Here is a 13,656-nt window from a genome sequence, read left to right as displayed (position 1 = left end):
ATATCGCGATATCGACCCTACTTCCGGCTGAAATTTTGTTGGAAATAATTTATAAATTATGGCATCATTTGTCGTTAAAGTGCTTTCAGTCACTTTAGGATTGTTCTTTATATTTGTAGGACTGCTTAAGCTTTCACCTGCAATTAACAAAGAGCTGTACAAGGAGATGGTTTGTTTCTTATTCATGCCACTTTCTTAGAGACAGTGCTGAAATTGTGGGTGGGGTTATTTGTTTACATTTGCAATTTCCTTTAGTACGATTTTATGATGCATTTTTGCATAAATTTGTTTTGCGAATGTTGAAAATAGAATTAAAAGATCAGTGCATGTATGACGGACACTATTTGGCTCAAAATGTTATGACCTGAAAGTTTTTTTAGAGGTAGTCCAAAATATTACTATTAGACGTGTACATACACTACATGATCACTACATGCTCATTTTACATTTAACATTCATTATTTTATTATATTGCATTTTATTTTTGATTTGCATTGTAATGTCTAAAAGGGCCTTAATCAGTAGAGTGTAGCATTTTAATGTACATAAAATATACGATGCATTCAGGTTTGAACAGTTGAACTTACTGTTATTTATCATATTCTAGTGATGTCTTTTTAAAATTTACCTTTAAAACCCCTAATATCCAATACATGTCAGTTGTATACACTTTTCAATACACATTCCGCCATTTCTTCATGTACATTCAGCAGGTTATAATATATTTAGAATCGGCTTAGACGAAAACAGTTTGCCACATGAGCTATTTGCGAGGTGAACTAGAGGGAAAATATTTCGTTTAAAATTGATTCTCAAAATAAATTGTGTTTACACAACATTCGGAATAGACAGGCAATGTTACATACCCTAACACAGATACACGGCGATACATACAGTGGAAAGAAACAAGTCGATACTTATACATAAACAGTAACTTACGTTTTTTTTTGTAATTTTTCACATAGGCAGTTGAAAAATGCATTATTTACGGTGTAAGTAGTGTTCTTTCACTTAGGATTGTGTTATAGTGTTCATAATTTGAAGATTTAAGGCGACCAGGAGTTTGTTCGCGTACTCACAACATCTTACAAATGGCAATCCGATAAGACCTGACATAACCGATAGATGTCAAAATGTAAAAATATGTTATGTTAGGTCTTATTTATAGGACTATTCGAGAGGTAACTCCAGTCATTGCCACTTTTCTGGCAATTATATTGCCCTCTCCTTTGCATTGTATTTTTATAATAAAAAATTCATGACCTTTATTATAGTCCTACATAATTCTTATAGTTTAGATACATTGTCTAGAAAATTTTTTTGAAGTAACAAGTTTTAAGAGGTAACAATCAGTACCACTAGAATCTGATTATTCTAGAGGTTGATCAGGAGTACAGACCTCCTGTTTTCATGCAGATAATGAGATATTGTATCATATTTAAATCTATATTTTTATGCTTCTCGAAGGGCGAGCATGATATAGTTGCCGTTTTGTCCATCCTTCAGTCCATCCGTCCGTTACACTTTTGTCTGGGGTATAACTTGAAAAGTATTAATGACATTTGATTGAAACTTCACATAATTATAGAGGCCATTGAGACAAAGTGCAGTGCCAAAGAATAATTATCTTACCTTATTTTTTAATTATCTCCCTTTATTATACAAAATAAGGTTTGTCCGGAGCATTACTTGAAAAGTATTAATGGCATTTCATTGAAACTTCACAAAATGATAGAGGCTATTGATGGAAAGAGCAGTATCAAAGAACCATAACTCTACTTTACCTAGTTTTTTAATTATCTCCCTTTTTTATGCAAAATAAGGCTTGTCCGGAGCATTACTTGAAAAGTATTACTATTAAGGCATTTCATTGAAACTTTACAAAATGATAGAGGCAATTGACAGGATATGCAGTGTCAAAGAACCATAACTCTGCCTTATCTAGTTTTGAATTATCTCCCTTTATAATACAAATTAGGCTTGTCCGGAGCTTTACTTGAGAAGTATTAATGGCATTTCATTCAAACTTCACAAAATGATAGAGACCATTGACTGGAAGTGCAGTGTCAAAGAACCATAACTCGACATTACCTATTTTTTTAATTATCTCCCTTTATTATACAAAACCAGGCATGACCAGAGCATTATTTGAAAAGTATTAATGGCATTTCATTGAAACTTCACAAAAAGATAGAGGCCATTTTTGTTTGTTTCTAATACATTATATCCCATATTGGGACAAGCACATGCATCGAGGAGCATCATTCGGTTTTACGGATTCCTTGTTGTTTATGATTTGTACTTTAAATAATTCTATCCTTAGCCTTTTCAAATTAAAAAACTTGTGTACAATATTTGTCCATTTTGGGAGGCATTTTATTGAAACATTGGCTTTTCAAACTTGGTAGCTTCCCAATGTGAAATGAACTGACGTTTTCTCATTTATGCAGTGAATTCCAAAAATGATAGAAATTGGAAATTTTCTGCCACAATGACCTTTCTTCAGTTGAGAAGTGGCCGAATTTCAGCCCCTGTTTTATCTGGATAAAAATCCCTGACTGATCCTTTAAAGAAAAGTAAAATTTCAGGGCCTCCACTGGGCCTCAGAAAGTTGTAACCACTTTTTGAGAGAAACTGCCAAATTGAAGCAGCTGCTGAATTGCTGAAATTTGATCACATTTTGATAAAACTCTTGTAGCCACTTTCAAAAATCTGTAGTCATTTCTTTGAATTTGTAGCATTTAGCTACATTGGTGAATGGCAGGGGAGGCCCTGAATTTGTTGCTTTTTCAGACATATATACTTTGTCACACACTAAACCAACTTCAAGCAAGGATATGTTTCATTTTGGTTGACAGGCTCCAGCTATCAATCAGTCAAAATAATTATTAATAGTATTATATTTCAAATATTGGTGTTGTCTAATCATAATCAAATGATACTGAGAGCACTGCTGTTTTTGAGCTTTGCTTTCATAAACTTTTTAAAATAAAAATATAAGTAGTTTTTTATTCAGTTAATCACATAGGTAATTTGATAAAGATATATTTTTAGTTACACAATCGAAAACACTTATCTTCAGGTGTTACAATTTCTTTTAAATGCAGACCATATTTAACAACAAAACTCTATGTTGTGGTATTAAAGTGATTTTGGCTGTAAAAGAAATGTTAAGTTATTAAAAAAAAAAAATTATTTCATAAACTTACCAACTTTTCAGAGGAAGCAGTTCATTAGAATGGCCAAAGTGTTTCCCCTGGTGTCCTGGACTGGATGGAAGCCAAATGCTCACATCTACAGAAAAATCATTGCCTCCACTGAAGTAACATGCGGAGCCATACTTGTTCTTATACCAGGTAGGTTGCACTATAGACATTTCAATTAGTTTGTAAGAAGTTGAGTGTTCAGCAGAAATGTTCATCTGTACCTGAAATAATGCTAAACATTCCAGCGTCAGAATACAAATGTATGTTTTTTTACTGGAAAGTTATGCAGCCTTAGATTTTGGAGCAACTTTAAAATGTAAAGAAAATATATATGACCTGAGATCTCTAGGCAGAACTGTTTGTATAAATTATTTATCTTTCTATGTAGTAGTTTCACTATCTTTGATTTATGAATGCATTGTCTAGTTAATAAATGTCACTGATAATAGCATTTTCTGTAGTGGAACAATAAAACACTTCTCAGTAATATACATGTACACAAAATCACAAGGGGTTGAGCAAAAAGGTCTGCTTCCGCAAGTAATCAGAGTTTGAGTGATCCAGACAAAAAGTATTAGGAAAACAGCCGGGAACCATATGAATTGCCTTGGTCAGCCACTGATGCTTGAACAAGTAGTATTGCAAAGTAAGATAAAATTTTATGTGTCAACTATCAAAATTTGCAGACTGACATTTTTATTACTTTCCTTTTCAGGGCCTTTGAAAATTGCTGCCAATATAGTGATGATATTGATAAATGCCAATGACGTTATAGCACACTCACAAATCAAGGATGGTCTACAAAGAATGAGTCTACCAATAGTATTTATATTGTTATTATCATGTCGACTGCTTATATACTACCAGGAGACACAGCGGGAAAAGAAGCTTCTAGAGGAAAAACAAAAACAGAATGATGGTAATGTTTCTGAGCAACAGACAGCCGAAGAAACATCACCAGAAGAGAAGAAAACACAGTAACAACAGCAGTTAATCAAAATGTTCATGGCCATCAATCATGCACATGTATTATTTGAGAAACATGTTTTTAATATGTATATTTTCTGTCCATTTTCTAACACATGATTTTGGGAAAAGGTCCCTGGTCATTTGGGATTTTTTTATAGTTACACATGAAAAGAAAGAACGAAAAAAAAAAACAACTAAACAAAACATTTTTAATTAAGTTTTGATAATTGTATATTAATAAATGTTTAAGTTCATTTTCATTTTTGAACTTAATAATTGGAACTTATGAATAATAAGAACTTTTAGGTGAAAGCTGAGCTTATTCCCTGTTCGTATAATATTTTTGAAATTTGAAAAAAAAATCAACAATAAACAGCCTATTTCTTATTGCGAATGGGGCCTTAATTCAGCCAAGAATAGGCCTTGATTTGAAAATGGAAAATTATCAATAAGTCCGGTTTTGCATTAGTAACTATTTTAAATCCATTCATCATTCCGAAGTATTCTGTTAAAGTTTACCAAAGGCTTAGGATGCTTTAGTTTTGGAATGCTGTGAAGTTGTGACTAAAAATCCTTATTGTGTTAATTTGCCAAATTAAGTCTCCACAAATAAGCAAATTCCCCTTTTATTTGAAATCCATAAATTCATGTCCCCACAAAAATTACAGTTTATGCCAAGACCATTTTATGCTCAGAAAATTAGATGTTTGGATGGGTATAGGCCCATCCACAGAATGTACAGATATTTGGGGATTAGATTATATTACTTCTTGAAATAGGAGCCATGTGCCTGTGCCTAAGTGGGTAGTCTTTCACAACTTACAGACACCAGGGTACACCTGTTTTGCAGTTGAGGCACTGTGCCTTAATGGGTTATTGAATGGCCTGAGTATTTATGCTTAGATTTATTGTATGCTTATTTAAACCGTTAGCTCAACTGGAATAAGTAAAATTCTGTATTATCATAGTACTCTAATGCATAAACATAAATCTGTTTAACAAAATTGATGCAAAATATTTTTTACTTAAAGTAGGACCTGCGAATTATTATTAAGCATTTTTATGCCCTCTCCCCCCCCCCCCCCCCCCCCCCCATGAGTGGTGGGGGCATATAGATTTGCTCTTGTCCGTGCATCCATCCGTGCGTCCGTCCGTCCGAAGTTCGTGACACGCCTAGCTCAAAAAGTATTTGGTATAAATTGATGAAACCTTGCATGAGTCTTTATCATGATATTGAACTTGCGCACCTTCTATTTTTCGTCTGGCTCCGCCCCCTATTTTTAGAGTTATGGCCCCTGAAATAGTCAAAAATTCACATTTTCACCTTGTGACATGCCTAGCTCAAAAAGTATTTGATATAAATTGGTGAAACCTTGCATGAGTCTTTATCATGATATGAACTTGCGCACCTACAATTTTTCAGCTGGCTCTTCCTCCTATTTTTAGAGTTATGACCCCTGAAATAGTAAAAAATTCACATTTTCACCTTGTGACACGCTTAGCTCAACAAGTATTTGATATAGATTCATGAAACCTTGCATGAGTCTTAATCATGATATTAACTTGCGCATCTCCTATTTTTAATATTGGTCTGTGCCCTATGTCTAGAGTTATGGCCCCTGAAATAGTCAAAAATGCACATTTTCACCTTGTGACACCCCTAGCTCAGAAAGTATTTGATATAAATTGATGAAACCTTGCATGAGTCTTTATCATGATATGAACTTGCGCACCTACTATTTTTCATCTGAGTCCGCCCCCTATTTTTAGAGTTATGGCCCCTGCTATAATTAAAAAATGCACATTTTCACCTAATTATGTGCCTCACTCAGAAAATATTTAATGTAAATTCATGAAACCTTGCTTGAGTCTTTATCATAATGTGACCTTGCACATTTGGCATTCTTCTTGAGAATTTTAGCATTTATTACAGAGTTATGGCCCATGAAATAGCCAAAAATAGTGGATTTTTTGTTTCTGATTGTCATAGCTCAAAAAGTATATGGTATAGAATAATGAATCCTGCTCATATTTTTTTTGAGGCTATACACCATTAAGACTGCAAACATTTGAATTATTTAACCTTATTTGTGACAAATGTACCAGTGGGGGGCACACCCTGTGTCCTACAGACACATTCTAGTTCTTGTTTCATTTTTGTAGCTTGTCTGATTTTTTAAAAAAAATCTACGAACTATTGTTGTCACTTGATTGTTGGTGTTGGTTAAAATTTTTGTTTAGGTCCGTCTTTTCTCAAAAACTATAAGAGCTACAGCTTTGAAACTATGCACCTTGTTTATCATCATTAGGTAACTGTGTAGACCAAGAACCATAACTTTGATATGCATTTTGTTAACATTATGGCCCTTTTTTGTTCTAAGAAATTCTGAACTGTAAACTCTTTTCTGTCCAGCACTTGCAGATGAGAGGTGGCACCTGTAGGCAGTGCTCTTGTTATTTTTTGACAAAACCAATTAAATAATCACCATGAAGATGTGACCAAGACAGTGTTGTATAAATTTTCCACAGATTTTCCAACAAGTTTGGATAAAGCTTTCCTGTGATGTGTCCGATACTGCTGAGCACATATGTGCACGTAGAGACCACTCTTTGGGTGTTATAAAACTGTGTTTGAATACCAGTCTCGAAATGCTCCCATTTTCATTAGTCATTTTGATAAATATTCAAAGAAATGACAGTTGTGCTTAGTTCTGAGATTGGTCTCCAAACACAGTTTTATGACAAAGGTCCTGCACAAAGAGAACCCTGGTACCTAGCAAAGAAAACTTACTGTTAGTAATTTATCTTATACAAGGACATTTTAACATAAATTCATTTCAATATACCAAAAGCACGTTGTCACGTTCATCGTGTTTAGGTCTAATCTTAGCTTGGAATTCTAAATATCTTGCTATATGTATCTTGTACAGATTATGAACTTGTGATTGAATCTAATAGTAACGTTTGCAAATTCAGCAAAAAGTTTATTGAAAAGTTACGCAATTGACTTAAGTTTAATTCAGATTAAACTTGTGAATACAGCAAAAATTTTTTTGTATTTTCTCAGTTAGAATCAATATGACGCTGAAAACACATAGTGGGTGCGCACATGGATCAGACAGCTGCCATGCATAGTCAGCTCATGTGTTCGCAATTTTACAAGCCTATTGGATATTGAGAAAATAGTTACGAACAGATGATCCTGACAGCTGCAGGTATGCCAGCTGTTGGAATCATCTGGTGCATACACCAAAACTGTTTGGTTTTTTCTCAGTGACGGATCATATATATAATTTTGAACATAAAGATGTATTGGATTTTGATGATGTTTATGTTGCAAACTGATATCAATATGACAATATCATTTACCATACTTGGTTAGAAAGTGGGAGAGCTGAAACTTGTTATGTAGTTTATTAATTTACTATGAGGATATATTTGTATGTCAGTATTTTTGTTTTACATATTTAAGTATTGTTATGTGCTCACTATATTGCGTGCTGTGTTGTTTTTACACCAATGCAGTGTGTTTTAATTAGTATGAAATAATCAGATAGAAAATGCTTCATATTACAAAGAGTATTGTTGGACATAATAACTTTATACACGAAAAAAAAAGAAGTTAAAGGGTCATAATGCCTTTGTTTATAATTTGTGATGTGCAGAAAATATATTTGTCTGTTTTTAACATAAGATTTAATGCACTATGGAAATTTACTTATACTCTAAAATATTATGAACTTAAGATAAAAAGACAGCACAATGTTTGCTATAAAAACAGCCCTTATTTGGCTTACTAATGAATATAATAATGTATTTTAGAGTTTTGAAATAAATACTGTAGGGTTTGTGCAATTAAGATTGTTTTGTGCATAATATATGATAAAAATCTGAATACTTGGGTGATGTTTGTGAACTTGTAAATTAGAGATCTGTTTTTTTTATATCGTGTATAATTTTACATAGTTCATCTTGGTTTGGTAAAAGCACTGTTGGGACACATCTTTGTTTTTTTAACTACTTCTGTTTTTCAGCATTTGCACCTCGATCACATTAATTTGATAAGTGTAGTTTTCTAGTCTAAATTTTTGTCGTGAAATCCATACTGTGTTTTATTTATTTGATTTGGTATAGTTTTATGTGTAGTTGGTTATACACATGGCATTTATGTAGCTGTACAATTTATTGTCCTTACAGAAAAAAATCAGAGCCAGACCAGTTTGTACATACAACTATTAGTGATGACTGTGTATAATGTGGGTTGACTCAATTATTTTCTGCTGTAATTATGCAAACAAATCTGTGAGTAAAATAAAAGTTATGCATGTTGCCTTGTAGCAGAACACCATCTTGCAGATGGAATTATTTTTAGTTCCTATCAGTGGAACACCGGAGGGGACTGTAGGAATGCCCTCCGTCTGTCTGTACGTCCATCTGTCCATCTGCAAGTCTGGATCCTGCAGTTACTCAAAAAGCGTTCAAGCTAGGTTCATAAAAGTTGGTGTGTGAATAGAGGTACAATAAGAAAATTGTGCACATACCTGACTTATGCTTGTAAGTCAGAAGTCAAGGTCACTGTTGAAGGTCAAGCAAAAGTTGTTTTTGCTGCGTAACTTTTATTTGCATTGAAGGATTATCTTAGTGCTACAAAGAAACGGTCCCCATGATGAGACAATGTGTCAACACATGACCTATGCTTGTTGGTCAAAGGTCAAGGTCGTTAATTAAAGTTTTCCACTAGTAGGGGACTTCTGTATTGTCACTGTAATACTCAGTAACTTTTTTTTATTAGCTGGGAGAGGTTTTATGAGAGAGGTTAAGATTTCATATGCATACAAGTAAAATATGACTGTATAGGATCTCTGTCTGTTTCAGTAAGCGTCCGAAACGTCCAGATTCAGATTATTGCAATATTTATCAAAAGTAAGAAGTAAAACTTCAAACTGGTCTTGTAAATCCTAACTCAGACTTTTAGATACTGGTATATAGGTTTACTTTTAACAAAGTTCTCAACTTTATTTTTGGACAGATTTTCACAAATGCTTAAAGTGTAGGGGTTGCTGTACATGTATCCATTTTGAAAACTTGACCTCTCCAGTAATAAATTCTGTGAAATGGTCAGTATGCATGGAGACTACTTTTCATTGCTGATATTGTTGCAGGAGTTAGAAAATTAAATTCCAGTAGACAAAGTTTAAATCAGGAAATTCATATCCCCATGAAATAGTGGATATAGCTAAAAAGAAAACATCTATCTTTTAACCTTTATTCTGCTTAATTTATAAAATGGTCTATCATTAAGTTTGGGCAGTTCCATTTATTATTTGAAGGAGTGTTCACTGAAATTTTACCGACTGAATAGCGAACAGTGCAGATCTTGGTCTGCACTGATTGCAAAGGCAAAATCACTTGCTGACAGCAGGCTAAAGGTTAAAAGAAAAAAGGAATATTGTATTATAAGAATAAGTAAGAATGAAAAAGACTGGTAAATAAGGTTTGATTTTTAGCCCACCATCATCAGATGGTGGGCTATTCAAATCACTCTGCGTCCGTGGTCCGTCGTCCTTCCGTCAGTTAACAATTTCTCGTTATCGCATCTCCTCAGAAACTACCAGGGGGATTTTAACCAAACTTTGTCAGAATGATGTATTGGTACCCTAGTTGTGTCCCCCTGAAAATCAGACTGGTTCAACAATTTTTTAGTGAGTTATGGCCCTTTGTTTATTTCTATAATTTACATAGATTTATATAGGGAAAAACTTTGAAAATCTTCTTGTCCAAAACCACAGAGCCTAGGGCTTTGATATTTGGTATGAAGCATCATCTAGTAATCCTCTACCAAGATGATTCAAATTATTTCCCTGGGGTCTAATATGGCCCCGCCCCGGGGGTCACATGGTTTATATAGACTTATATAGGGAAAAACTTTGAAAAACCTCTTGTTCAAAACCACAGGGCCTAGGGCTTTGATATTTTGTTTGTGACATCATCTAGTGGTCTTCTACTAAGATTATTCAAATTATCCCCCTAGGGTCAAATATGGCCCCGACCCGGGGTTCACATGGTTTACATAGACTTGTATAGGGAAAAACTTTGAAAATCTTCTTGTCCAAACCACAAAGCCTAGGGCTTTAGCATTTGTAATGTAGCATCATCTAGTGGTTCTCTACCAAGTTTGTTAAAATTATCCCCCTAGGGTCAAATATGGCCCCACCCTGGGGGGTCACATGGTTCATATAGATTTATATAGGGAAAAGCTTTTAAAATCTTGTCAATAACCTACAATATTCAAATTTGGACCACATGTATGGTTTTGAGTGGCAAGATGAACCTTGACATGAGTTGACCTTGATTTTGACCTAGTGACCTACTTTCACATTTCTGTAGCTACAGCCTTCAAATTTGGACCACTTGCATAGTTTTGTGCACTGAAAAAAACTTTGACCTTGACATTGACCTAGTGACCTACTTTCACATTTTTAAAGGTACAGGCTTCAAATTTGGACCACATGCATAGTTTCATGTTCCGAAATGAAATTTGACCTAGATTTTGACCTAGTGACCTACTTTCACATTTCTCAAGCTACAGCCTTCAAATTTGGACCACTTGCATAGTTTTGTGTACCGAAACAAACTTTGACCTTTACATTGACCTAGTGACCTACTTCCACATATTTGAAGGTACAGGCTTCAAATTTGGACCACATGCATAGTTCTGTGTTCCGAAATAAAATTTGACCTTGATTTTGACCTAGTGACCTACTTTCACATTTCTCGAGCTACAGCCTTCAAATTTGGACCACTTGCATAGTTTTGTGTACTGAAATGAACTTTGACCTTTAGATTGACCTAGTGACCTACTTTCACATTTCTGTAGCTACAGGCTTCATAATTTAGACCACATGCATAGGATTGTGTACCGAAACAAACTTTGACCTTGACATTGACCTAGTGACCTACTTTCACATTTTTGAAGGTACAGACTTTAAATTTGGACCACATGCATAGATTTGTATTCTGAAGTGTAATTTGACCTTGATTTTGACCTAGTGACCTACTTTTACATTTCTCAAGCTACAGCCTTTAAATTTGGACCACTTGCATAGTTTTGTATACAGAAATAAACTTTGACCTTAAGATTGACCTAGTGACCTACTTTCAAATTTCTCAAACTACAGCCTTCAAACTTGATGCACATGCATAGTTTTGTGTATAAAGAACTTTGTCCTTGAAATTGATCTAGTGACCTACTTTCACATTACTCCAGCTACAGCTTTCGAATTTGGACCACATGCACAGTGTTGGGTACGGAAATGAAATTTGACCTTGAGCTAGTCAATAAGTCTTGAAATTTGGAACACTTAAAAATGGCACATTGGTGGGCGCCAAGATCACTCTTTGATCTCTTGTTAAAATTTATATTTGTATATCTGTGAATGTATTTGTATAGAATCTCAATCCTGAATTTATTTCATACAGATCTTTACACTGAATGGAATAAACAATGTAAAAGGTGAACATCAGTGTTGTTTTTAATGTTGATTGTACCACAGTATATAAGAAAAGGAATACTAGTCAAAACATACTCAAACCAAAATGTACCCAAAATAAAAAAAAGTCAAAATGTACACAAAAGAAGTTTAGATTTTATTAAATTTTCTCTGTAAATTTTGGAAAATGTATGCAATGAAGTATTTTGATCATTTATTTGAGCCGTGCCATGGGAAAACCAACATAGTGGGTATGCGACCAGCATGGATCCAGACCAGCCTGCGCATCCGCGCAGTCTGGTCAGGATCCATGCTGTTCGCTTATAGTTTCTCCAATTCCAATAGGCTTTAAAAGTGAACAGCATGGAGCCTGACCAGACTGCACGAATGCGCAGGCTGGTCTGGATCCATGCTGGTCGCATACCCACTATGTTGGTTTTCTCATGGCACGGCTCATTTGCTGTTCTCAGTTAGATGATTCCAAATAATTTGTAAGAGTGTTGACTTTTGTTTAAGCTGTTAAAAAATGTGAAGGTTTGTTAAAGGGTTATATTTTGATGTGTTGAATTAAGCAGAGATTAAAGATATCCAGATCATATTAAACACATGCATTCATTTTGACTTAAACTTGATATCTTTTAATTTCTGTTTTGAAAGTGAGAACATTCTGACTTTTTTGGGTACATTTTGATTTAACCATGCGGCCACAATTTGCTTTGGATACATTTTGACCTGTACTAAAGGACAGTGAATGCAGTTACTTTAGCTTTAGTGTGTTTTGTAGTTGCCTCCCTTTATGGCGTATAGCCTTTGTTATTAAAGGGTCATACCTCAAGATTTCTCCCCAAAACTTAAGTAGAAATTTAATGTGTTTGAAAACTTGGGAAAAAGGGATTTAATGAATCTAGGTTAATATACAAAGTAGTAATATAGTTTGTAAATAAAATAGAAAACTGCCAAATGTATCTGAGGACATGCTGCTATAAAGTCGTGCATTTTTAAAGTAGCTTCTGAATTTTTGCTATTTACAAAAATTTACAAAATTTGGAAACTAATGGGCTACAGTTGTCATACTTCGTACTACCTGGATGATTTCCTGTGGTCATAAAATGACCTCTGTTGTTGTTGTTTTTTATCAGTAGGTCAGTGTCAGTGACTTTTGAGACTGAAAGCAGTTTGTAGAATGTTTTGAGCTTACATAGAATGGACTTTATTTGGATATTGCCTGTTGTTGCGAGAAGACTCTTAATTTTTAAGGGGTCAGTAGGTAAAAGGTCAAGGCCACAATGACCTTCGTATTTCCATTGTTTACGATTGTTAACTCAAGAATGCATCCGAACATAGGAAAGGATTTACTATGATTTTAGAGATCAGTATGTCAAAGGTTATGGTCACATTGAAACAAAAAAATGGTATCCGATATGAATTCGTATGACCATCATTCTTCATAGCAGTAAGTTTCCCCTCCTGCTTACCAAGTCAGAGGGTTAAATGTCTAGGTCACAGTCACATCGAGACATAAAATGTTGTAACAGATGCTTGGGTCTATTGACTTTATAGCTAGGCTGTTCATGGTCAGTAAATAGCCATTGTCAAGGTGCCGGCATATTCAAGACTGAAAACTTCACACCAGTTACCAGCCACTAGCCATCATAGAGGAAGAGGCCCAAGTGCCACTGCGTGCGTCAGCATGGATGGTTTAATCACTGAACTCCCGTAAGCCAGCCGGATGACTTCCTTTCATTAAGGAACTCCACATCCCACGAGAGGTTTCGAAGCTGAGGGGTTAGTGGGTTAATATTTTCTACGATTCCACTATTACCAGTCAGTTTTATTTAAACTTCTTTTATAGCCTAATGTCTAATCAATTGAGTACATATTACTAGTATTAGTAAACGAATACTAGGATTTAAAAAAAATGAGTCATTGTATTTAAACAAGAGGAATTTAATTTGTTCAATTTTCATAAAAAAAAGAGAGAAAAAAACAAC

The 13,656-nt window shown here is 34.5% G+C and overlaps 1 protein-coding gene across 1 annotated transcript; it reads left to right on the top strand.

Annotated features, from left to right (window-relative positions):
• On the top strand, positions 1-7,018 carry LOC128556328 (novel acetylcholine receptor chaperone-like). Its single transcript, XM_053541046.1, has 3 exons — positions 1-169; positions 3,221-3,356; positions 3,922-7,018. Exons 1-3 carry the CDS (start codon positions 59-61, stop codon positions 4,185-4,187), a joined length of 513 nt encoding a protein of 170 aa, XP_053397021.1. The 5' UTR covers positions 1-58; the 3' UTR covers positions 4,188-7,018.
• Positions 7,019-13,656: the final 6,638 nt, after the last annotated feature.

The sequence above is a fragment of the Mercenaria mercenaria genome, chromosome 4 (assembly GCF_021730395.1).
Source record: "Mercenaria mercenaria strain notata chromosome 4, MADL_Memer_1, whole genome shotgun sequence".
NCBI lineage: Eukaryota > Metazoa > Mollusca > Bivalvia > Venerida > Veneridae > Mercenaria > Mercenaria mercenaria.
The sequence above is the reverse complement of the archived record's forward strand: the minus strand, read 5'-3'. Positions and strand labels throughout refer to the sequence as shown.

What these genes read in the sequence shown, in the direction of transcription:
- LOC128556328 (XM_053541046.1), top strand. Translation starts at nt 59, where the DNA reads ATGGCATCATTTGTCGTTAAAGTGCTTTCAGTCACTTTAGGATTGTTC. An exon ending in AAGAGCTGTACAAGGAGATG is followed by an intron (nt 170 to 3,220) that starts GTTTGTTTCTTA and finishes CCAACTTTTCAG; the next exon opens with AGGAAGCAGTTCATTAGAAT. An exon ending in CATACTTGTTCTTATACCAG is followed by an intron (nt 3,357 to 3,921) that starts GTAGGTTGCACT and finishes TTTCCTTTTCAG; the next exon opens with GGCCTTTGAAAATTGCTGCC.